Source organism: Nansenia antarctica (assembly GCF_963989245.1).
Source record: "Nansenia antarctica genome assembly, contig: SCAFFOLD_214, whole genome shotgun sequence".
Taxonomy (NCBI): Eukaryota; Metazoa; Chordata; class Actinopteri; order Argentiniformes; family Microstomatidae; genus Nansenia; species Nansenia antarctica.
The window spans coordinates 110738-136911 of record NW_027662935.1 but is presented as its reverse complement, the minus strand read 5'-3'; the positions used below and the strand labels follow the sequence as shown (position 1 = coordinate 136911).

Sequence of the window (26174 nt, the reverse complement as noted above, 5' to 3'; positions counted from 1 at the left end):
TTAATTTCTTGCATTCTGGTGAATTTAGATGCAATTTGTGCCCTTTCTGCATCAATTTATGGTGGAAATGTCATTATTTATGTAAAGGAAAACACAATATTCAGGCACCAGATGACCATTCAAAATGTAATGTAATATAATGCAATATAATCCCCTCAGGCATTCTGTACTTTCAAATATGTATTCTCCTTGAGCAGTCAACATCAACTATCAGCTATTTCGCTAGCAAACACGAAAGCTAACTTATTTGCGAAACAGCGCCCCCGCCACCACGTCGGCGCAATGCCGCAATTGCAGTTAGAAATGTTGTTGTTCAAAGGGCCGGTCCAAGTGTGGGGGTGGGCCGTGTTCGGCCCACGGGCCGTAGTTTGGGGACACCTGCTCTACAACCTCTACACCTACGACTTCACCCCCGTCCACCCCAGCAACTCCATCGTAAAGTTTGCAGACGACACCACCGTGGTGGGCTGCATCTCGGGGGGGGACGAGGAGGCGTACAGGGATGAGGTAGAGCAGCTGAGCAAGCTGTGCAAGGTTAACAACCTGCTGCTGAACCAGTCAAAGACCCAGGAAATCATCGTGGACTTCAGGAGGAAAAAATCTGAGGTCCAGCCCCTGCTCATCGACGGAGAGAGCGTGGAGAGAGTCTCAACCCTCCGATTCCTGGGGGTGCACATACAGGATGACCTGTCCTGGAAGAACAACACAGCAGCCACCATCAAGAAGGCACAACAGCGGCTCTACTTCCTGAGAGTCCTCAGGAAGGAACACATCAAGCAGGAGATAATGGTGGCCTTCTACCGCGGCGCAGTGGAGAGCATCCTCACCTACTGCATCTGCAACTGGTTCTCCAGCTGCACAACCGCAGAGAGAAATGCGCTACAGAGAGTCGTGAGAACAGCCCAGAAGATCACTGGCGCCCCCCTCCCCTCTTTGGAAGAGCTGTACAACACACGCTGCCTCAGGAAGGCCTCCAAGATCTCCAGAGACCCAACCCACCCTGGGTACGAACACTTTGCCCGGCTGCCCTCGAAAAGGCGGTACAGGACCATGGCCGCAAGGACAAACAGCCTGAAGCTCAGCTTCTACCCCAGGGCCATCCAGGCCCTGAACACAGCAAAGACCTAGGTTCTGGGCCCTGGACAGTCTGGACGGATTGATGGCAGCTGCTGGATTGAAAAAATCAGGTGTAGTGCTGAGGCACAAATGTGTACATTTCAAGCCTGCAAACTGCGACACTTTAAATGAATGTGCAATAACAATATGTGCAATATGACAACCCTAGTCGTTTTATCTGTACAGTATAGTATAGTGGATAGGGTACATAGCCTTTATTTATGTAAACTAGCTCCTTTCCCTTCTTGTTTTTTTTAGTTTTTTTTTCTCTTTCCTAGCACCAGGGGAGCCACCCCTCCCAAATTTCGTTGTTTGGTACCTGTACTATAGCAATGACAATAAAGACCATTCATTCATTCATTCATTCTACATTACCTGGTCCCCAGGATGGTGGTACAGTGGTGAAATGAAGCCAGATTCCCTCACTATCTTAACATCGGATGCTCTTCCACCCCAGCCTTTGGACAAGAAGGTGATGCTGCCTGCAGGACTACACACAATCAAATATAGTCCACTTCTTATAGCTGGAGTAAGATTTGGCCCTGTGGAAAAAACAAAGCATGGTTAGCATTCAGAAGTTACCTGGCCAAGTAATCATGAATTACATATTTTTTGGTGTCTTTACCTGGCTTTAAGCCCCTTTGGATGTACAATTCTGATTTCAAAACAATCAATGATTGATGTGAGGCGAGGAAATTTGGCCTTTATCGTTGGTGGTATGGTTTGTCTGATGCAATCCCTGTCAGGCCAGTGAATGAGGAAGGTGATCTTTGCATACAGAAGATTCAGCCAACGTTGGAATATGTGGCGGATGGTAGATTGTCGTTGGTCCAGTATTTGGCTCAGCAAAGCAATAGACGGATTCTGGCGTAGCTTGAGCAAACAGAGGAAAAGCTGGTCCTCGGTCGACAATCGAAAAACCTTAGGTGGTGACTTGATAAACTGAAGAAGGTAGCGATGTAGACAGTCAAACACTGCCCAGTCAAGCCCAGTCATGGCCCTGCATGCACTGTTGTTGCCTCGAACAGCATTCACAGACAATCGCTGCAATGCAGCATCACGTTCTCTTCTGGCCTCATCTCTCTCTCTCTCTCCTGAGATTGGCTACCTCTATGGCAATAGCAACCTGCTCCCTGTGCGAAACTGGCCTGTTGCTCAGTGTCCTGTCCTCAGTGAGAGGTTGTTCAGTAGGCTCAGTGAGAGGTTGTTCAGTAGGCTCAGTGAGAGGTTGTTCAGTGGGCTCAGTGAGAGGTTCTTCTTCTGAAGGTGACCTTTGTTTTCTTTTGGCTGACAGGACCTTCCCATCATCACCAGCCTCTCTCTTCCTGGCATTTTTGTAGCGCCGTAATTTAACTCTGCCTTGTGTCAATTGCTGCCGATGTGGAAAAATAGATGGGACATAATCCGGATGACTACAATCATTCACATGGAATCCTGAAACCAGTAGAGTAAGTGTAAGCCAAATGCAGATACTCATTCAAAAGAACTTTATACAGCTTTGATTAAATGCACTCATCAAATGTAGTCATTAAGTATGCCAGCTGATACTTCACTCAATAGTCACCAATTCTAATTCTGGATTACAATTACCGTAATCACATTTCACAAGTAAATGATGTGTATTGCTGCAAAATGAACAATTACATGTATGGGTTAATTGAATCCATGACGATTCGATTCCCTATAGTTTTATTATCATGACATTAATGTCATGGTGATCCCAAGGACACCTCCACATGTGGCCATGGGTGCTGGTAGGCAAACTGGCTAGTAGTCGCTCTATGTGTAGAGGGCCGCAAGGGAATTTTCCTGGCTACATAGTGTACAGGTTTTTACTTTTGCCTGCTAGCGGCTCTGTCAGTATTGATTGATTGACTGATTGACTGAGAATGTTTATTATGTGAAGCGCATTGAGTTGAAATTTTATTTTATTTGATTCAAAATAAGAGCACCGAAATTAAACTTTATTCAGCATTTAAAAATGGTAAAAGGGATCATGGCAATATGATAGAAGGGTTTGTAATTGTTCTTGTATCTGTCATGTCTATGATTGCCACGCCCCTCAGGCCAGTTCATTCTATAATAAAGCGTGCTCGAGTTGAGACGGGGAGTTCGATGTGTCGTCCCCAGTTATTAATTATTGATTAGATTCTGCAAGGTCTAGTAGAGATTCAACATTGGCGACGAGGAGAAACATGTATTTGTAATTACAATAATCAAGTTTAGCTAGTTAGTATGGAGAAAACCGGGATTCAACATTTCGCATGCTACACAGAGCCAGCCACGCTAGGTCCGAGATGGAAGCGTTGGCTAACGTCGTTCGAGCTATATGCGACGGAAAAGGGCTCATCTTGGATGACGATTCACCTAATACTACAAAGCAAAGGAGACGTGCACTATTACTACATCTAGCTGGACCAGACGTTCAGGATGTTTTTTCAACTTTACCGGACAATGGTGATGCAACGGACTACATGGAGGCGGTCGAGGCTTTGAACGCATACTTCGTGCCCCAACTTAGTCAACACAGCGCTAGCAAGGTACGCGTTTCAAAAAAATGCACCAGAAACCAGGTGAGACAGTGCAGCAATTTGCTACACGCCTGAGACAAGCTGTGAGAGACTGTGGATATGGGGGAGATTCTGATAACCAGATAAGGGACACAATTCTAAGCAAAGGAACATCAGAGTATCTGCGTAGGAAGCTTTTGGAAGAGGGTCGTGGATTGACATTAGCAGTTACTATGGAAATAGCTGCTCGTTGTGAGAGCATCGAGGAGCAAATGGCGGACATGTCATGCACAACGACCAGAGCTACCTCGGAGACTGTTAACCGAGTTGATCACAATGAAAAAAAGGGATGGCAAAACTGGAACGAGAAAGGTAAACCGAACAGAGACAATAGAAGTGATGGAAAGTGTTACAGATGTGGAAATTCTGATCACATTGGCCGAGATCCAAAATGCCCCGCACGCGGCGTGACATGCCACAAGTGTCAGGGTAAAGATCATTTTGCAAAGGTGTGCCGCACTAAAGGCGAGAAAGTGAAACAAAAAGTTAACAATGTAGAAGAAGAGGAAGACTTTGCATTTGCCATTAATGACAATCACATGTCAGAGAGACTAGATTTCTGTGTGGGGGGAGTGAATATGAAAATGCTCATTGACTCTGGCGCAACAATCAATGTGATGGGAGAAAATGTGTGGGAAAATGTGAAAGCAGAACACATTAAGTGTCATTCCTATGTCCCTAAGACAGAGAGGAAATTGTACTCATATTGTTCCAGTGAACCATTAACTGTCAAAGGTGCATTTACATGTAATGTGTCAATAGGAAACAAAACTGAACATGCAGAATTCATTGTAATCAGGGGGAAAGGTGAACCACTGCTGGGAAAAGACACAGCGATGAGACTGGGCGTCCTGAGAATAGGTGCCGACATTGCTGCTGTCACAGAGACAAAGCAAACACTCCAACAACAATACCCTGAAGTGTTCAGTGGAGTCGGGAAACTAAAAACAAGACAAGTTAGTCTACACATTAACCCAGAGGTTAAACCAGTAGCCCAGCCACTCAGGCGAATTCCATTTCACCTCCGGGGGGCAGTAGAGTCCAGAATAAAATAATTGGAGAATTTAGACATTATTGAACCAGTGAATGGGCCCACCCCGTGGGTGAATCCGGTCGTAATTGTCCCAAAACCTGGAAACGATGTGCGACTCTGCCTGGATATGAGACGGGCCAACGAAGCCATAGTGAGGGAACGCTTCCCAATCCCCACTGTGGATGAGCTACTCCAAGGGATGAATGGCTCGACCATATTCAGCAAGTTAGGCCCAATAGTCAGGTTCACTATGTTTCAATTTAAACTTTCGTGGGAATTTTTGGGGGATTTGCTAATCTATACATTTTTGGAAAGGGCATTGTATGAGGAATCAGAAAATATATGTTTCCATTTGCACAGATGTCTGAAAGACGGCCATCTTGGCATTTACAAAATGGCCACCATAATACACACGTTTTGTAATATCTTGGCTTCTAAATAAGCTAGAACATTGATTTTAACTGCTAAACCTACATTTTCAGGGTCAATGAATCCAATGGTTGGAGTTACAAAGCAATTTTTTGTATTCTTCTTCTTAAAAAAAAAAAGTATATGGGCACAGGCAGCCATTGCTCTGCAGGATCCATAGGCTAATTGGATCCCCTGCAAAATTGGTACTCCAAACATGAGGATGGCATGCTTAAACCAACAACCACAGACGTCCTCCCAGCCCCAAAGTCCATCATTGAGATGGTACAATGCAAATGCAAAGCTGACTGTTCTTCTGGCAGATGTTCATGCAGAGCTAAGAACTTAGCCTGTACCGACATGTGCAGCAGCCAGTGCCAGAACGATGACGATTCCCAAGCTGTGATGCACGAAAGTGATGATGATGAACTAATCTAACAGCCCAGCTCACATTGGCACGCATTGGACTCGCCATTCACATATCACATCACACATAGCATAAACGCTTATACATAGTCAAGAGCAGTGTTGCCACAGTTACTTTGAAAAAGTATTCTGATTACTGATTACTCCTTTAAAAAGTAATCTAGTTACTTTACTGATTACTTGATTTTAAAAGTAACTAAGTTAGATTACTAGTTACTTTTTTAGTTACTATTGGCAGCTGCCTAGGCACCCGACCCCCCCCCCCCCCCCCCGCAACATAAAAATGAAAACTGGTTTTGCCAAAACTCACTTTATTTTAACAGTAACTTAAATTACATAATTAAACTTTAAACAATAACTTAAAACAACAAAATAAAGAGTCTTTCTTTGCCTCACCCAACATAAATACTTGTTTTTAAACAATAAAATAAATATAATCTTTATTAAACAGTAACTAGCAAGGAGTGGTTTCACAAAACCTAAAACCTACCCTGACCATTCAGGCTTTTACCACAGGACAATATTTTACAATATTTTGCCAGCACAGAGTGTACAACGAACATTTATGTTCTTGTCATCCTTTGCTGACACAAACTCAAAATAATCCTTATATTTCCAGCTATTTAACGCATATCTCTGTTCTCGCTCCATTCTTCTGTTTACACTGTGCAATCAGCGTGGTGATACACGTGAGCGATTCTGCTGCAACCTCGTGTTGAAAACGTGAGCACTGACGTCACTCCCCAAGACACGAGAAAAGCAAACAAATGTTTGTTTACTATCGAACATTACAAAGAAATACTGCATTTAGCCTAAGTTATGAGGTAGTAACGCAATAGTAACGCACAGTCACTTGAATAAGTAACTTTAATCCGATTACTGATTTGGAAATAGTATCGTGTTAGAATACTCGTTACTGGGAAAAGTATTCAGATTAGAGTAACGAGTTACTTAGTAACGCGTTACCGGCATCACTGGTCAAGAGACACAACCCGCCTGTCATTACACATAGAGTAAATACCCATCCCACAAACAGAACAACCAGCACACCATACACTCCCCACATTCCTCCCATTCATTTATTTTGTTTCATTCCCTATTTTTATCATTAAATATGATATACAGAGCTTATTCTCCATGCCGCACCCGCCTTGAAGTCCTGCCTGAGAGCGTTCCTCACTTCCTGTTTGCGCCAACTCAAGATCCCCAAAATCTGGCGAAGAGCCCTAGTTGTTGCGATCCCTAAACCGAATAAGCCTGAAGGCGACCCTAAGAGTTACCGTCCCATCTCTCTGTTATGCATCCCCTTCAAGATCCTCGAGACGGGGCCGTCTTTATAGACCTGACGGCTGCCTACGATACCGTATGGCATCGCGGCCTCACCTGCAAGCTGCTCCGCCTGCTGCCGGACAGGCACATGGTCAGAATGATCATGGAGCTCATCCGTAACCGCAGCTTTACCCTTACCACGGGTTGCGGACAGCTAAGCAGGCTTCGACGCCTTAAGAACGGCGTCCCTCAGGGATCGGTCCTGGCCCCCCTCCTCTATAATATCTACACCTATGACCTGCCCAACACACTCTCGCGGAAGTACGCCTACGCAGACGACCTCGCAGTGGTGTACTCTGCTGGAAATTGGCAGTCTGTGGAGGGGATTCTGAGCCAGGACATGCAGACACTAGTGGCATACTTCCGGAAATGGAGATTGAAGCTTAGTGAGGCAAAGACGGTGTCGGCTGCCTTCCACCTTAACAACAGGGAGGCTAAATGTGAGCTTAGAGTATACCTAGATGGAACTCCCCTGCCATGTTCCGCTGAGCCAATCTATCTCGGCGTGACATTGGACAGGACGCTCATGTCTCGCCGGCACCTCGAGTCACTGGGCAAGAAGTTAACAGCTCGTGTGGCGTTGATGAGGCGACTGGTTGGCTCAGGCTGGGGCGCCGGCGCAAAGACCTTGCACACGGCAGCCCTAGCCCTCCTTTATTCAACTAGTGAATACTGCGCCCCAGTATGGTGTCGCAGTGCCCACACCCGCCTCATCGACTCGCCTATAAACGAAGCCTTGCGGTTTGTGACAGGATGCCTGCGTCCTACCCCCGTGGACAACCTTCCCACCCTAGCAGGCATCCAGCCCGCAGGCCTCCGCCACATGGGAGCCACAGCATGTCTCGCCTGCCGGGCCGTGGAGCTTAATAACCATCTGCTCCACGATAGGCTCACTATAACAGCGGAGCCCTCCCGGCGTCTCAAGTCGAGACACCCATTTGTGCCTGCCGCACAGGATCTCAGGCAGCAATGCAGAGATCTTAACATCAGTGCGGCAGGATGGGCGGATTATATGTGGCGCGCGGAGTGGGAGGCAAACACCTCCAAACTCCGCGACCATATCCCAGTCGCCGGCCCGGAGACGTGACAGGCGCGTGAGACTGCCATATATATCATACCTCCGTTTTATATGTATTTATCATCATATTTTTCGATATATAACGGAAGTATGATATATGGCAGATACAGTATATGGTATATGTGTTGAGCTTGGGTGCACATGGATTGCGTATGAACAATAAGTAAAGCAGACTCGGTATTCTCTTCAGCATTAGGACGTACCTTCATACAAGAACAGAATAACAGTGCGACTGCTACCGTAGTACACAGACTAAGGGCGTCATCAAATACAAATTTCTTTTTTTTTTCGCGCCCCCCCTGCAGTACCCCCCACGCCTCACAGTTTGGGAAACACTACTAGCTTATATTAAAGCTGCACTGTTGCGCATTTCATGATAAGTTGTCAGTCTAGTTTCTTACACATATGTTGTATATGTTTACATGTGAACATGTAAAGATACTTTATTTGCACTTAATTATACATTCATATTTTCGTTTTTGTACAGAAACAACTCACTAAAATTGACTATTGCATAACTGATTTGGAGGGGGAAAATCCACCTCTACCCCCCCCATTCGGTACCATGCCATATCGTGGCTTTTGCTGAAATGACGCCACTGGTCTCGTAGCCTATTGGAGTGTGTGTGTGTGAGTGAGGGAGAGTGAGAGTGAGTGCTTTTGTGAGCCTGCATGTATGATGTGTCTCTTTCTGGTACCCCAATAATCATTTTTGGCTCTCAGTCTCCGGATGCCCTAGCAGGATCCGGGTCTCATATCCTTCTCACCTTTTTCACCCCGACCTGTTTTCATGCCTGCATTCAGATGAGATGTATCATACAGATACTACAGATGTCAATACATCTGCACCCAATGCAGTCAATGTTGTTGACTTTGCTAACAACTGACTGCCAATGTATTTAATCTATCAATGTGGCCTACATATTCTTTGCCTCCAGTCCATCTGACTGCAGCTCATTCAATATCAATACACACATGGAAAGGTGTTAGGATAAAGTGCACGAGACAAGGGTTTTAAATGAATACATTTTATTTATGTTGTTTCGAATAAAAATTATTTCAAACATCATGTTCTTCTCACTTCTGATCTGCTGAGGAGCAAAACAATAGTCAGCATTAATGATTAAATCTTCAATGAAAACATAATTTAACTCAAAACATAACTACTCATACAATATGAATATATACTGTAGCTACATCCGTATTGTTTTTACAAAAAATTAAAAAGTAAGGAAATATTGACTCATGCACAGGGTTCCTACAAGTTTCAACAAGTCAAATTTACGACCTTTTTTAGACCTCTTTGAATATACTTTTAGACCTAGTCGTGGCACTGTATGATAGCTTTTTGTCATCCTGCCGTAGCTTTGTTCGCCAATCATTTCTCCCGGGGGCAACGAATTGGCATTTTTTTTGTTCCAGCTTGATTCATTTCCACGTAAATAGATGTGGTCGGACTGATTTCCTTGCAGGACAATCAAATGTTTTAGACCTAGCACCTCATTCTTTAGACCTAATGCCTGAAACTTGAGACCTTTTTAGGCCTTATAAATCGGATTGCTTTTAGACTGAGGCAGCTCAGGAAATTCCACCTTCCAAAGACCACGCTGGTGAATTTCTACACGGCCATCATTGAGTCCATCGTCACCTCCGCCATCATCATCTGGTTCCCCGCTGCAGCGGCCAAGGACAAGGCCAAGCTGCAGCGGGTGATGCGCTCGGCGGAGAGGGTGATTGGCTGCCCTTTGCCCCCCCCTTGAGGCCCTGTTTAAAAGTAGGGCTTTGGGGAGGGCCAGGAAGATCATGGCTGACCCCGCACACCCAGGACACGGTCTCTTCGCCCCGCTCCCCTCAGGCAGGAGGGTGCGGTCCCTAAAAACTGTGAAGGCCCGACATACACACAGCTTTTTCCCCACAGCCATCCGGCTCCTAAATGCCGCTGGGCCCCCCCCCCCCCCCCCCCGACCTGACCCCTATCTATTTACCCTCCCTCCACCCAGAGAGCTTTGGACTGTCTGGATATGAACACTTGAACACTTGATCTCTGCACTTTATATTTATATTAATTATGACTCTTGCACTTTGATGTTGGTTTGCACTGTCTTGTCCTGTCTTGCACCTGTCCTGCTGTAAACCGTGCTCCATTGTTCCAAACCAAATTCCTAACATGTTTACATGTCATGGCAATAAAAGTCTTCTGATTCTGATTCTGAAAGGCTTTTTAAGACCAGCGCGGGAACCCTGCATGCATACCTTGTGAATTACCAGCACATGTATGTATGGTTATGGTATGAATGCAAATATTTAACCAATTACACAAGACCTAATGGAGCTCACCTGCAGCACAAGAGTAGATATATTCTGTCTCAGCCTGGTCGCCTAAGTGGAACAGAGAGGTTTGTTAGTCTCAGTAAATGAACACAAGTGTTGAATAAAATAGACTTTTGTTGAAGTTGTTGTTGTTGTGAGGATTAGACATCAGTTTACTTGGCTGGTAGTAGTCGTAGATCTTGACCACTGCTGGCTTCAGGTTCTGTACAGGGAGATCCTGTACGATGTCCAGGTGGTGGTTGATGGGAATGCTGGGTAACTGCAGAAAGAATCAAAACTATTATCAACAGCTGGAGGTTACCGAAGATGTCCACAGATGTATGTTAGTTTGAAGGACGATCTGCTGTGAGTTTATGTGTCCTTTTTCAAAGGGATAGGGGTCATCTCACCTGTTCCAGGTATATTATAACGTGATCATCTTTGGTTTCAACACGATCCACCAAAAGGGCCTTCTTCAGCTGTAAGGACCAACAATTCACTGATCACTCATGTTGTGTTTGTCTCCACAGATTAACGACATTTGGCAGAAGGCAGAACGCACGCTACGACAAAAACTCACGTTTGCCAAAGAGTCTGGGTCAGGGGAAAACCCAGACAGCATCTTCACATCCACAATAACCATGTTGGTCGTCTCCTCCTTGCCTGCATATCTGGACACATAAAGAGAGAGAGAAAACACATGATAAATAAAGAGAGAGAAAACAAATGATACTACATCAAAGTTTAACAGTAGATCAGCCCTCTTTACAATGCTCAAGCTGCTATTTACACACAACGACCACTAGTTGTCCGCTTGTAAATTAGCCTGCCTCCTACACAGAAAAACTACAAAATAGCTTTTTTCTTATCCTGATGTGATTTTGAAAATGTAAGGATACTGGGTGGTAGAACGCACATATCTAGGAAAAGTCATGAAAGGAGGGTCCTGAAATTTGATCGAGTGCAAAGATAATATTTTTCTTTACTTTACTCACAGGGGTCAGATGACCCCTCATGGCTGTTCGAGTGTTAAGGTTGACAAGAGCATGCAATGACCAAGGTATCAGATACCTGGATTAATAACAGGTTGAGTTTACTTCCTGTTACTGAAGCAAAGATACAACCTTGGGTATAACCACATAACTTATTGGTCGAGTCTTCTCCCAGAAACAGATGCTCTAAAGTAACAAATGCTCTAAAGTAACAGAAGCTCTAAAGTAACAGAAGCTCTAAAGTAACAGAAGCTCTAAAGTAACAGATGCTCTAAGTAACAGAAGCTCTAAGTAACAGATGCTCTAAAGTAACAGAAGCTCTAAAGTAACAGAAGCTCTAAAGTAACAGACACCTGATGCAAAGATCTGTCCTGTGCCTTCCTGTAACTCATCATGTGACCTGAGGATGTGAAAGGCCTCTACCAACGATGTCATATCTACGTATAGTGACGTGACAGTCTGATCATTTGGTTTGCATGTCGGCAACCAATTTCAATGTTCAGACTTTTATTTTGAAACACAGAACTACGTTTCAACGTTGTTGAGAATCACAACACAAACTCGCTAGTCAAGCCAATGTGAGTACTCCCCACTGCTACCTAGTTAACTATAACACTACTTTACACAGTGTGCGAATTAAATCACGGTGTGCGGGGGAGCCCAGGGATTAAAGCCCCCCCCAAAAATCTCCTGACGTAAAAAAAAATTCAGGCCAAATCGGGGCCGGTGGCTTTCCGTGCGCAAAGCGCGCGTGCGATTTTCCGTTCTACGTTCTAATGCTTTGACTTTTCTTTCGAAAAATGTGAATACATTTCCGCGTTGTCGAAAATCAATGACACATCGCTAGTCAACTAACACGGCTTGTTTTGTGAGCCTGCTAACAATGTAAAGTAGTGTTGTAGTTAACTAGGTAACAATGTAAAGTAGTGTTCTAGTTAACTAGGTAACAATGTAAAGTAGTGTTCTAGTTAACTAGGTAGCAGTCCAATCCATTTCGCTGCTGTATTTTGGCTTGACTAGCGAGTTTGTGTTGTGATTCTCAACAACGTAGTTTCACCCTTTCCATAGTTTGGAATAATACATGTGTGGACTGACGATGTAGCGCAGCCTAACTTATTCTAATAATTATTTAACATAGTTTTATTCTGATAATGATTCCCCCCTCCTCCCAGACTTACAAGGTCACATTATTATTGGATTGGTTGTTTGGTGCCGGGTGAAGTTGGCTAAACATTTAACCTGCTAGCTAGCAAGAGAAACATCATGTCACTCTCCAAAGGTCTAAAGAGGAAAGTTGACGGTGAAAACAGGGCATTTAAAGAGGAATGGACAGCAAACTATGCGTTCATCCTACCTGGTTTCATCAATGCAAAGCCGTTGTGAGAGACTCGCATTGTCCGTGCTCACAATGAATGTTCCCTTCCACCTATACATGCGAGTCGTCCTTTTCGTCAATGAATGTGATAAAGACGCGCTAGAGGAATCGATTGGTGCATAAAAACCTTGAGAACTGCCGGATTAAAGTGACGTCCATAATAATAATAAATAATAATAATACATTAGACTTATAGCGCTTTTCTAGACACTCAAAGACGTCCATATCACCAGATAGCCAACAAATAGTGACCGATGGGAGATGCCAGTTTTCTCATTAAGTGAGATTTAATAGCCTAATATTATTTTTTCTATTTTTAATGAATGGCTCATTGTAATTATTATCCCTAGTAATGTTGCGTGTTTGCTCTGTCATTAAATGTTTTTCAGGAGCATAGGCTAAGCAGATTCAGCTTCTTTTTTTTTTTGCACCGATTTATTTGTCAATGTTTTTCATAAAATTAAACTGCATTTGCTTTGTTACTGTTCACATGTGTGGTGCAGTCACATTCACATAGCCTATAAGTAAACATTAAGTTTGAATTATTTACTGAGCTGGCGTTACTTTTTTCAAACCACACACCGCATGTCGGCTATTTCAGCACCACGCGTTGTCCACCTACTTATCACTATGAGGGGTTCAGCGTCAGTGCACCCCGCTGCAAGTTACTGTCGCATAGTTGTAGCCAATAAAGGCCTATATGTAGGCTATAAAGGCTATTATATATCATTTATATACCTAATACCAACATCAAAATAGATTGTATGCCTCTACAAATCATATTACTTGGTTCTTACAGGGATTGGAGTTTCAGGGTGAGTCTGGGTCTCAGAGAGTTGCTGTTGCACTCAGCCTCTGGCGTCACCTGGATGCTGAGGGAGGTGCTGTCAGAGGGAGTAGGGATGTTGTAGTGAACAGCCACCTGGGAAACATGGGAGATTAAGTCAACCTGCCCTCTGTGGATGTCAATGTCTCATAACATGGAAGATTAAGTCAACCTGCCCTCTGTGGATGTCAATGTCTCATAACATGGAAGACTAAGTCAACCTGCCCTCTGTGGATGTCAATGTCTCATAACATGGGAGATTAAGTCAACCTGCCCTCTGTGGATGTCAATGTCTCATAACATGGGAGATTAAGTCAACCTGCCCTCTGTGGATGTCAATGTCTCATAACATGGGAGATTAAGTCAACCTGCCCTCTGTGGATGTCAATGTCTCATAACATGGAAGATTAAGTCAACCTGCCCTCTGTGGATGTCAATGTCTCATAACATGGAAGATTAAGTCAACCTGCCCTCTGTGGATGTCAATGTCTCATAACATGGAAGAGCAAACATCACATTTCGTAGAAATGTTGACAATTATAATCTTGAATCAGTAACCATTTCATTGAGAAGTAAATACACACAGACCTTTAATAAAATGGAAATATTCACCTTTAAAAATCTAGAACGGTCAGTAATACAGAGGATTTTCATCTCACGATGCCTTATCACAAATAAGCCTGGATGTTTCCTTTAGAAACGTTGATGGAATACCCCCCTGGTCAATGTCAAAGTGGGGTTTTAGCCCCAGGAGGGGAGCTGCTCCACTGACCTGCACTGAGGCACAAGCACTGCCCTTCACCTCCAGGCTGTACCTCCCTGACACGTCCTGCAGCGCCCTCTCCTGGTAGAGGAGCTTGTTGCTGCTGTTCACATCAAACAGCTGCGTTTCCCCACTGGGAGGCGTGACTGTTACTGTGCTGGCGCCCTCGGGGCTGAACACCAGAGTGGAGTAGAGGGCCAGAGCCTGGAGAGCTACCACTGTGTCCTACACACACACACACACACACACACACACACACACACACACACACACACACACACACACACACACACACACACACACACACACACACACAAAGACACAATACCTTTTTGATTGAATAAATAGTCTCAACTCAGAAGTTTTACTCGTGATCTATTTCAACCAAATTCTTTAAAGTCAAGATACTTCAGGGAACAAAGCAGAGCAGGTACCTGGGTGGAGGAGAGAGGGGGGGGAGCAGGTACCTGGGTGGAGGAGAGAGGGGGGGGCAGGTGGAGGTACCTGGGTGGAGGAGAGAGGGGGGGGAGCAGGTACCTGAGTGGAGGAGAGAGGGGGGGGGGGGCAGGTACCTGAGTGGAGGAGAGAGGGGGGGGGGGGCAGGTACCTGAGTGGAGGAGAGAGGGGGGGGGGGCAGGTACCTGGGTGGAGGAGAGAGGGGGGGGGAGCAGGTACCTGAGTGGAGGAGAGAGGGGGGGGGAGCAGGTACCTGAGTGGAGGAGAGAGGGGGGGGGCAGGTACCTGAGTGGAGGAGAGAGGGGGGGGCAGGTGGAGGTACCTGAGTGGAGGAGAGAGGGGGGGGGCAGGTACCTGAGTGGAGGAGAGAGGGGGGGGGCAGGTACCTGAGTGGAGGAGAGGGGGGGGGCAGGTGGAGGTACCTGGGTGGAGGAGAGAGCGGGGGGGGCAGGTGGAGGTACCTGGGTGGAGGAGAGGGGGGGGGGCAGGTGGAGGTACCTGGGTGGAGGAGAGAGGGGGGGGGCAGGTGGAGGTACCTGGGTGGAGGAGAGGGGGGGGGCAGGTGGAGGTACCTGGGTGGAGGAGAGAGGGGGGGGCAGGTGGAGGTACCTGGGTGGAGGAGAGGGGGGGGGGGCAGGTGGAGGTACCTGGGTGGAGGAGAACCCTCCTCTGGCGTTCTGCTGGCGGACCAGCCACCTGACGATGCGCGAGGCGTAGCCCAGGTCTGCGCTGGTCAGAGGGGCGGAGCTGAGAGCAGCCAGCAGCACGTAGGAGCTGATCTCCACCGCCAGAGAAGAGGAGGAGGAGGAGGTCTGAGACCAGTGGAGAAGACCCCCTGAGGATGCAGGAACACGCACACACACACACACGAACACACATGCGAACACACGCGCGAACACACACGCGCGCGCACACACACACACACACACACACGTAGACTTCATTGTCACTTTATAATACTTATTATTGAATTGTTATTGCTGCTGTTGTTTAGCGTGGAGCAAGATCCCAAAGTGTCACTCTGTCTATTACAACTGTGTGCCATCTAAGTGACAGATACATTTTAATTAGATTTTTGGATTTTGATTTGAGACTTTTAGTTAAGGGTTTTAGTTAAACCATTTATACCTTCCACAGTGTTTGTGTAACATTTCACTTTGTGTGAATTTCTAGTAGTGAAGTCAAGTAGTGATGGGAACCATTAGGCCAATGAGGGCTGGCATCTTTGGCCAGTAGCCAATCAGAGCAGGGCTCACCCTCAGTGGAGGCCTTTTTGTTCAGGTGCTGTAGAAGAAGGTCCCGGGTCTCCATGTCCCCTGCCAGAGTGAAGGTGTAGGCCAGCAGAGCTGTGGTGTAGGTGTTGCTCAGGTCACTGACGGACCCCCTCAGGCAAGACAGGCTGTTGTTTACCACAGGATCCTACAGCACCACAGAGAAAGAACACCATAGAAGGACATGCTACGATACACAGAGAAACACAGGAGATAGAACACCATAGAAGGACATACTACGATACACAGAGAAACACAGGAGATAGAACACCCTAGAAGGACATACTACGATACACAGAGAAACACAGGAGATAGAACACCATAGAAGGACATGCTACTATACACAGAAACACAATGTCTACCAGCCGGTACCACTACTATGTGTGTGACATGTTCTAGTTTTTGGTCCGCATATCGGCAACCAATCAAAATGTTCTGACTTTTATTTTGAAACACAGAAGTACGTTTCAACGTTGCGAGTTTGTGTTGTGATTCTCAACTAGTCAAGCCAAAATATTGCAACGCAATGGATTCGGTGCGTAATCCCCACTGCTACCTAGTTAACTAGAACACTACTTTGCATTGTTAGCAGGATCACAAAACAAGCTGTGTCAGTTGACTAGTGATGTGTCAGTGATTTTCAACAACGCTGATATGTATTCACAATTTTCGAAAGAAAAGTCAGGAAAAAGTCATTACATCAGATCCCGATACGCGGACCAAAGCATTAGAACGTGTCACATGTTAACAAAACTTAAATTCCTTACATTAAGAGTGTGCTCTAGTCAGCCTACAGCAGAGCAGCTTAACAACTTGTCCAGAGACACATTCTAGTTTTTGGTCCTCATATCGAGATCTGATGTAATGATCCGACTTTTCTTTCTAAAAAAATGTGAATACATTTCAGCGTTGTTGAAAATCAATGACACGTCGCTAGTCAGCTAACACAGCTTGTTTTGTGAGCATGCTAACAATGCAAAGTAGTGTTCTAGTTAACTAGGTAGCAGTGGGGATCACGAATCCATTGCGTTGCAGTGTTTTGGCTTGACTAGCGAGTTTGTGTTGTGATTCTCAACAACGTTGAAATATTAGTATTTCCGTGTTTCAAAAGAAAAGTCTGAATATTTTGACTGGTTGCCGATATGCCGACCAAAACACTAGAACGTGTCACAAAGGACTTGTCCAGAGAGTCAACGTACCGACACTGAGGTGTTCAGCTCCAACTTACCAACACTGAGGTGTTCAGCTCCAACTTACCAACACTGAGGTGTTCAGCTCCAACTTACCAACACTGAGGTGTTCAGCTCCAACTTACCAACACTGAGGTGTTCAGCTCCAGCATTGAAGCAGTGATGTAGGCCGTCAGCGTCACGTCATCAGTCACCCCTCCCTGTAGAACAGGATGAATGAATGAATGAATGAATTGTCTTTATTGTCATTGATATACAGTAGTACAGGTACCAAACAACGAAATTTGGGAGGGGGGGGCTCCCCTGGTGCTAGGAAAGAAAAAAAAAAGAAAAAGAAAAAAGAAGGGAAAGGAGCTGGTTTACATAAATAAAGGCTATGTACACTATCCACTATACTATACTGTACAAATAAAACACTGTGCTGTACTCTATGCTATGCTATACCTATTCTAACAGTTCCTATTCTCTGCAACCTTATGTAGGATGATGTCATCACACCTTGACCACAGTACTGGATAAAGGAAGTGGTTGTATGAACCACGCTCACACAAGTAGCCTTGCCTGATACCTGGAGACCTGTGTTAGATCCCCCAAGCTGACGCCTGGGCTTTAGCTGAGCAGTAGAAATACAACTCCTAGAACCTTCTAGTACCTTCATTCTGTTATTGAAGAGCTTCCCCATGCTCTGGAAACAGCCGTTTGGTTTTTGCCGTTTCTCCAACCAGACTCTGGATTCCTTTGTTGTCGCTGGGTCGACGTAGATGAACGACCTCGCTCTGCCAAGACATCTGAAGACAAAAGCAGTCAGCCTGAGGAAAGAAGAAATCTGCATTTCAATGATCTGTCATTAATACAATACCGTATTATTAGCTATTATAAATGAAAGGACAACTCAGCAATCGTGTGTCACTTCAGGTGCAGAACATGCTGCCGTCAAAGTTCTCACCAAGTGTTACCAGAGCCTTGTCCAAACGTGCTGAAGGCACCATCATGATGCTTGTAGTTCAACTGCCGCTGGTATCCTGTGTTTTAGGGCGAACCATATTTCCACAGATGAGGGAGTGTCTATGCTGTAGCTAACATTATAGACGCGGAAACAACTTCTCAACTGTAGGAATCGTTAGTGTTGCAGACTCTCACCACTAGCAAGAAGGAGTGTCTATGCTATGCTAACATTCTACATGGGCTACATTAGCGTTGCAGACTCTCACCGCCAGTCAGGAAGCGGGTGGCCTTGTCCTTGATGGCTGCAGTGAGCTGCTGTGTGTCCCTCAGGTACTCCAGGATGTAGATGTTGGGGGCCAGGAGCGCCATGTTCTGCTCTCCACACCCATACGGCATCTGCAGCATCCCGTCCAGGTTCTGGAGGGCCCGGCCCAGGATGTCTCCTAGTGAGGAACACGGCACGTGAGACCCCCTGGAGAACTGGTGTCTAACACTAGAACAGCCATGGATGGGGTCACGGTGACCCTGTGAGTAAAACAATAGGACTATCCCTTTGTTCGCGATCAAATTTCAGGACCCTGCTTTTATGACTTTTCTAGATATGTGCATTCTACCACCCAGTATCCTTACCATTTTCTAAATCACATCAGGATAAGCTAGTATATAGTTTTTCTTCTGTGTAGGCAGGCTAATTTACAAGAGGCGCCAACTAGTGGTCTTTGTGTGTAAGTAGCAGCTTCCCCATCCTAAAGACTATGAGGCGGCGCTAAGAGTAGGTGAAATAGGCACGGCTGTCCTAGTGTTAACCACCAGCACCATCGGACATCTCTAAACCAAACATATGGCAGTTTGTTTTACCCAGGACTGACAGGGAAGCTCTGGCAGATCCATCAATCACAACCTTGGGGAGTTGAAGCTCCACCTCCTCTGTCAGAGCTTCACCTGGAAACAGGAAGAGAGAGTCACCACAGAGAGGGAAGGAGAGACATCGTTACCAGGGTTACAACCAGGGAGGGAGAGGACAAACATCTGCACTATTTGCACCATGCTCTTTATTCTAGTATATCTTTCATTGTATGTACATTTCATTCTTTTTTGTTTTTTATTTCATTCTTTTTAGTTTTTTATCTTCCCACTTGCTTTGACATTTGATGTAAACATGTGTTTCCCATGCCAATGAATCCTTTTAAATTTGAAAAGAAAGTACATAGTTTTCTCTTCATCCCTATTTGTACATTTAAACACTGACCATCAGTTGGACACATCAACCAGCTGTGGGTGTTGGTCTGCTCAGTCCCTTCAGCCTGAGAGAGAGAGAGAGAGAGAGAGAGAGAGAGAGAGAGAGAGAGAGAGAGAGAGAGAGAGAGAGAGAGAGAGAGAGAGAGAGAGAGAGAGAGAGAGAGAGACCAGTTACACTTTCAACTAGCTACTAAAACAGGACCAATATAGCCAGTGATATTAATCTTTATTGATACAGTTATTTGACTGCAGATGTGTTATTATAACACACAAATCAAGAGTCTCTTTTAAATTTGGTCTGTTGAGTGTATTTCACTACACCTGTAGTACCTACCTTCACCACCAGAGGGCGCGTGACTACATCGATGCGACCTCTGTCCGGTACACTCACGATCTCATTGTCACACGCGACATGTGACACCACAGCCTCTGCGCTCACAGTCACGTTCAGAACCCCTACACACATTTACACAGAGTCAATCTCTCGTTACCATGACAATGACAATACTGAGATGGCTGCACATCCCTGGTTAATGTGATCACTCTATGACCTTTGCACTACTGATGTTTACAATACCCTCTTTTGCACATGTCTCCTGATATAGCTTCTTTTATACTTCTGCACATTAGATACTGTACCTAAACTACCACACTGTACAAGCTACCTAACTGTATATAACCCATAACTGTATATACCTATAAACTACACTGATGTTTACAATACTATCTCTCACTGTATATTGCATAGTTACCCATCACTACCATTCTTGTTCTATTCATATCATGTTATTATATCACTATTTGCACTTTTGGTTGGATGCTAAGCTGCATTTCGTTGTATAGCACTTGTACTCTGCGATGACAATAAAGTTGAATCTGATCTGATCTGATCTAATCTTCCATTAGATTAATCTTTCCTGAGAATACAACACGCAGGACTGACAGTTACTGTTACAGTCAACAAAGCATACATCTGGTAATGATAAAGCATATGTCTGGTAACGATAAAGCATATGTCTGGTAACGATAAAGCATATATCTGGTAATGATAATGCATTTTTATTTATTTTATTTTATTCAGGGACAACGCACATTAATCAACATTAATATCTCAATCAATGTAAATGTGCCAGGGTTAGCTATAAGGGCTAAATTGCACCTGCAGTCCCTGAGCAGGAGCATACTTAAAAGTTACATTAAAACGGATTATACAGGACACACAATATCAAATAAACAATAACAAATTACCAAAAAAACAACGTTATCATATTGCTACTATACAGGTAATCAGTTAGTAATGTGTGCAGATTTGTTGAGATTTTATGTGATGTTGCAGTTTAATTTTAAATGTATGATAATTACTATGGTTCCTAATACTAGTAGGGAGTGTATTCCACATTTTTGCGGCTCTTACGGAAAATGTTAAATTTATATGGAACAGCACAGTCTCGTCTGGTTGCTGACCGTGTTACCCGTGACTCCTTAACAGTGACGTATGCACCTAAAGGAGGGGGAGCTAATCCATTAAGTATCTTAAATATGAGACACATGTATGTATATTGTTTAAAGTTCTCCATACTGAACAGATTATACTTGAGGATAATGTGACAATGATGATGACTATTAGGCTTTTTATCCAAGATTTTCAGTGTTTGTTTGTAGAGTGATTCAATTGGTTTTAGAATAGTGAATATATAGTGAGTATATGTCTGGTAATGATAAAGCACATGTCTGGTAATGATAATGCATATGTCTGGTAATGATAATGCATATGTCTGGTAATGATAATGCCGTCCATATGTCTGTCAGGGTTTTCCTCTGTGTCCTGACAGGGTGCAGGTAGTGACTAGGTGTGGTTTCTATGACAGGGTATATACAGGAATCTTGAGGTTAATTTCAATACCTTCCTAAGACTTTTTAAAGACCTTGTAAATATTTTTCCAGACCTCACCGCCACTTCGAGCTGTAACCGTTGACATCCTTTGAATATCATGCCACAGTTATGGCATGCCAACCACCTATTCTTACGGTAACTGTATACAGGCCGCCGAAACCAGCCCCTACCTTCCTACCTGACTTCTCTGAGTTCCTATCCATTATCCATCCCAACTATGATAGGATTATTATCACTGGTGATTTTAACTTTCATGTTGATAATGAGGCTGACTTGAGGGCTAGGGAATTTATTGACCTCTTGGAATCTATGGATTTTGTCCAACATGTCAATGAACCCACCCACAATCATGGCCATACCCTTGATCTTGTGATTATAAAGGGTCTTGAGGTCTCAATATCAGGTATCAGCGACCTGGCCCTCTCTGACCATTTCTGTATTTTCTTTACCATTGTAACACGTAAAGCTGAAAGCAATGCTGAACGTGTTGTTAAAAAACGTTATCTTACCCCTGCAGTGGCTGAACATTTCAAAGCTTTAATGAACAGTAATCACACAACTCCCACGTTATGTGAAAACGACTTAGTAACTACCTTTAACAATAAAGTAAAAATGGCCCTAGACTCCCTGACACCTACCAAACTAAAAAAGGTTGGAGCAAAGAGGAGAGCACCATGGCGAAACAGTGAAATAAATCTCTTAAAGAGAACATGTAGAAAAGCTGAGCGCAGATGGAGAAAGAGCAAACTACAGATTGATCAGAATATTTTTAAAGAACATCTATCTGCCTTTAACTTGGCAATGCGAAATGCTAGGAAAAATCACTTCTCAGAGATAATATCTACAAACAAGAATAACCCCAGGGTCTTGTTCTCGACAATTGATTGCCTTGTAAACCCTGCTCCTAGGACTCTAGACGGCGCAGCCTCTGTCACCAAATGCGAGGAATTTGCAGCCCACTTCAGGGATAAGATAACAAATATTAGAATGTGTATTACTCAGGAAAGACTAGGTTTGTGTAGCACCACAGATCCGTCACCACAGAACATGACTATGAGCATGTTCACCATGATTAGTACGGAAACACTAGGTAAAATTGTGTCACAGCTTAAACCGTCTACGTGTCCTCTTGACCCTATTCCTACCACCTTTTTTAAGGACATTTTTGAATCTGTGTCTGATGACATACTAGGCATTGTAAATCACTCCCTACTTAAAGGGATATTTCCAGCGGCGCTAAAAACTGCCCTGGTTAGACCCACCCTGAAGAAAAGTAACCTAGATCCTTCTGATCCAAAAAACTGTAGACCAATATCCAATCTCACTTTTCTAAGCAAAATTTTAGAAAAGGCAGCGTATAGACAGCTTCATGAAGTCTTAGTCCTAAATAATAGGTATGACCCACTTCAGTCAGGTTTCCGATCATACCACAGCACAGAAACCGCTTTGCTTAAGGTAACTAATGACTTTAGGATAAATGCAGACTCGAAAAAACTCTCGATTCTTGTACTCTTAGACTTAAGTGCAGCCTTTGATACGGTAGACCACTCCATACTTATTGAGAGACTTGAAAACTGGGTTGGCCTCTCAGGTCCGGTCTTAAACTGGTTCAGGACTTACCTGGCTGACCGTGATTACTGTGTAGCCCTTGGTGACCATAAGTCAAAAAATTATAGCACAACCTGTGGAGTTCCCCAGGGGTCCATTTTAGGACCGTTGCTTTTTAGCCTATACATGCTACCCCTCAGTTCTGTTATCAAGAAGCATAGCGTTAACTACCACAGCTATGCTGACGACACTCAGCTTTATATCTCAGTAACTCCCAACGACTACAAGATGATCGACCACCTGATAGACTGTATTGCCGATATTAATATTTGGATGACACAAAACTTTCTCCAACTCAATCAAGAAAAAACAGAGGTATTGATCATTGGCGAGAAAACTGGGAGAGAGAAATTATCTGCACACTTGAAAACACTAGCTCTTAACACTAAGTGTCAGGCCAGGAATCTTGGTGTCATAATTGACCCAGATCTAAATTTTGAAACTCATATTAATAACACTATTAAAACATCCTTCTACCATCTAAGAAACATCACTAAGGTACAATCATTTCTCTCCCAGGCAGACACTGAAAAATTAATGCATGCGTTTGTTACTAGTAGGCTAGATTACTGTAATGCTCTCCTGACAGGTCTCCCCAAAAAAATGATAAATAGACTACAAATGGTTCAAAATGCTGCTGCTCGTGTCCTTACTAGGACCAAACGGAGAGCGCACATCACACCTGTCTTGAGATCACTACACTGGCTCCCTGTCAGTCATAGAATAGACTTTAAGATCCTTTTACTAGTTTATAAATCACTTCACTGTAATGCACCCAATTACATGGTGGACATGCTCATAAGATACACACCAGCTAGACCCCTACGGTCTAGTGGCACGGAACTTTTAATAGTGCCAGAGGCTAGGACAAAGAGATTTGGAGGATCAGCTTTTAGCATATATGCTCCTAGATTGTGGAACACCCTACCTGAGGGCCTGAGGTTGTCTAAAACTCAGGACATTTTTAAGCGTGACCTCAAAACCTACTTATTCAATGTCGCCTTTTGATACTAAGGGAGACATTGGACATTATAGAACTAGGATCACTAGGCCATTACACCATACTCGTGTTTTTGAGATTTGTATTGACAGGAAAATGGACCCGGGTGCTGATGAGGCACTGTCAGCTCCAAATAGCACCTAGAGCAGTACTGGAACCAGTACAAGGGTGTACCAGGACCACCATCAGGTTGTATTGCTGTCATCTTTACTGTCTCTATTGTGTTGTTGCATCATAACTGTGCTTAAGTTTCTCTTTTGGCAGGACCTGTGACCATACTGGATGCAGAACGATGCAAATACAACACAAAATTTATGGACAGTGTGTACGCCGATAATATGCAAGGAATTTTTCCTGGATACATGGTGTACAGGTTTTTGCCCTTGCTTGCTTGCTTTGTGCCGGTGGTCCTGGCCTCCCCTGGACCGCTGGGTACTGGTAAGCAAACTGGCTAGTAGTCGCTCTATTGGTAGAGGGCTGCAAGGGAATTTTTCCTGGCTACATAGTATACAGGTTTTTTTACTTTTGCCTGCTCGCGGCTCTGTCAGTATTGATTGATTGATTGACTGACTGAACATTTTCATTGTGTGAAGCGCATTGAGTTACATCTTGTAAGAAATGCGCTATACAAATAAAATTTGATTTGATTTGATCAGTGACACCTTTAACTTAACAGTTTTAGTTCGCAATAGACTAGACCACTATCATACAACACAATTTCAGGTTCATCTTTGTTTTTTAATAAAACTAATAAATTCACAAACTTTTACTAAAAGTTTTTAGGACTCAAACTCTTTGGACAGAGTCTAATTCCGAAAAATACCTACAAAATTCAAGACCTCATAAAATCGTGATAAGACTTTTTAATACTCATTGACTGCCAAAGACGCCAATTGGCGTCTTATAGCGGGGATCGCGTTATTGACATGTTCTACACCTAGCGAGTGAATTTCAGACTTGGGTGTAATGTATTTCGGTCCCAGATGGGGGCAGTAGTTCGATAAAAGCCTGGAGAAGGAAGTGGCTTGCTGTGGGTTGTAGTAATGGCGAAACGGATCAGGGTATGTGCCAAACGCGGCGCGGAGCATTGCGACGCGGAGCATTGCGGAGCATCGCGGAGCAGCGCGGCCATCGCGCGACTCTTCAAACAGTTCAGAGTCGGATGATACAGAAAAAGTGCAGAAAAAACAAAAAAAAAAAAAGTTCTGCAGAAAAAGCTCGTTTTCTCTGTTTATTGGTCAAAATCAGGTGTTTTTGCTGAAACCACCCTATGTTCTACGGCCGATTTCTAAACACTCAAAGAGGCTAGAAACAAACTTTCTTTTTCTGATGAAAGAAGAGAGTCTAAAGTTTTGGTAGATATGTTCAATGTTTATGTAGTCCGAAAAGTCAATATTTGGTGGGTCTTCAAAGTTCAGCGAAAATGCCCCAAAAGTCTGGCAGTGTGGAGCTCTCCGCTCTGAACATGGCTGGCAGTCAAAGAGTTGGGTCTTGATTTTCGCAAAATTGATTTATCAACTTTTAATACTTTTCAAGACACCGCGGATACCCTGTATGAAGACTGGATCAGCAGTGTCACAACCATTTGGCATATGGGCAATTTCATCCTTGGGTTTAGACCCAGCGAGTCTAAGTGAAGACACTCTCACTGTCCCACCATCACTTTTAAATCCCACCTCAAAACCTACCTGTTCTCCCATGCATACAACCTCCCCTACCCATCTCCCCCAACCCTGGCACCCCCCCTACCCCCCCCTGGACATTGCTGTGTTAATTGTTCCCTGTTCGTTAACTCTGTGTTCTATGTGCTCCTGTTATCTGTTGCTTGTTGTTTCTGTGTTTTCTGTTCTTCCCATATTGTCAGCGTCTTTCAGCGCCTTTGAATTATTATTATTATTATTACTATTACTATTACTCTGCAGGATGAAGGTGGGATGGCGGCTGGAGACTCACCCAGGGCAGAGGCAGCTAAGGTCCAGCTGAAGGTCTTTCTTCCACTGGCGCACAGGCAGGAAGAGTACTGGAGCCCTGACACGGGTGTGAGAGTGTAGTCTGAGGAAGGGCCGGGAGTCACAGACACCTGCCAGAGAAGACCACCCGTAAGACAATGTGGAAAATTACTCCAAATGAACAATGAGACAACAAACTTCTTTGGAATTAATTGAACATAAACCCTGGAAAACCAGCCTTAATGGCCAATTGTTAGTCGAATTTAACTAGCTAGCTAGACTATCTGCAACAGTACAGAAATATCACAGTATTCCTTCTTAACTTTCTAGACAACCTTGTGTGTATGATGTAGTATTGTCAGCTACAGTAGTTAATGAACCATTTTTTTTTCAACG

At 44.2% G+C, this 26174-nt stretch overlaps 1 protein-coding gene across 1 annotated transcript in view; it reads right to left on the bottom strand.

Annotated features, from left to right (window-relative positions):
• Positions 1-8998: 8998 nt before the first annotated feature.
• The window catches only part of LOC308175376 (alpha-2-macroglobulin-like), a gene marked incomplete at its 5' end in the record, with an annotated part of 28716 nt that continues 11540 nt past the window's right edge, over positions 8999-26174 (bottom strand). Inside the window, 17 exons of the mRNA XM_080551050.1 lie at positions 8999-9051; positions 10298-10339; positions 10448-10550; positions 10681-10749; positions 10851-10941; positions 13435-13559; positions 14236-14451; positions 15330-15517; positions 15939-16101; positions 17269-17343; positions 17796-17952; positions 18090-18165; positions 18355-18531; positions 18947-19030; positions 19338-19392; positions 19662-19783; positions 25783-25909. Of these exons, the coding sequence (XP_080407176.1) occupies positions 9038-9051; positions 10298-10339; positions 10448-10550; positions 10681-10749; positions 10851-10941; positions 13435-13559; positions 14236-14451; positions 15330-15517; positions 15939-16101; positions 17269-17343; positions 17796-17952; positions 18090-18165; positions 18355-18531; positions 18947-19030; positions 19338-19392; positions 19662-19783; positions 25783-25909 (1884 nt within the window). The 3' untranslated portion in view covers positions 8999-9037. The remainder of the gene's footprint in view (positions 9052-10297; positions 10340-10447; positions 10551-10680; positions 10750-10850; positions 10942-13434; positions 13560-14235; positions 14452-15329; positions 15518-15938; positions 16102-17268; positions 17344-17795; positions 17953-18089; positions 18166-18354; positions 18532-18946; positions 19031-19337; positions 19393-19661; positions 19784-25782; positions 25910-26174) is intronic.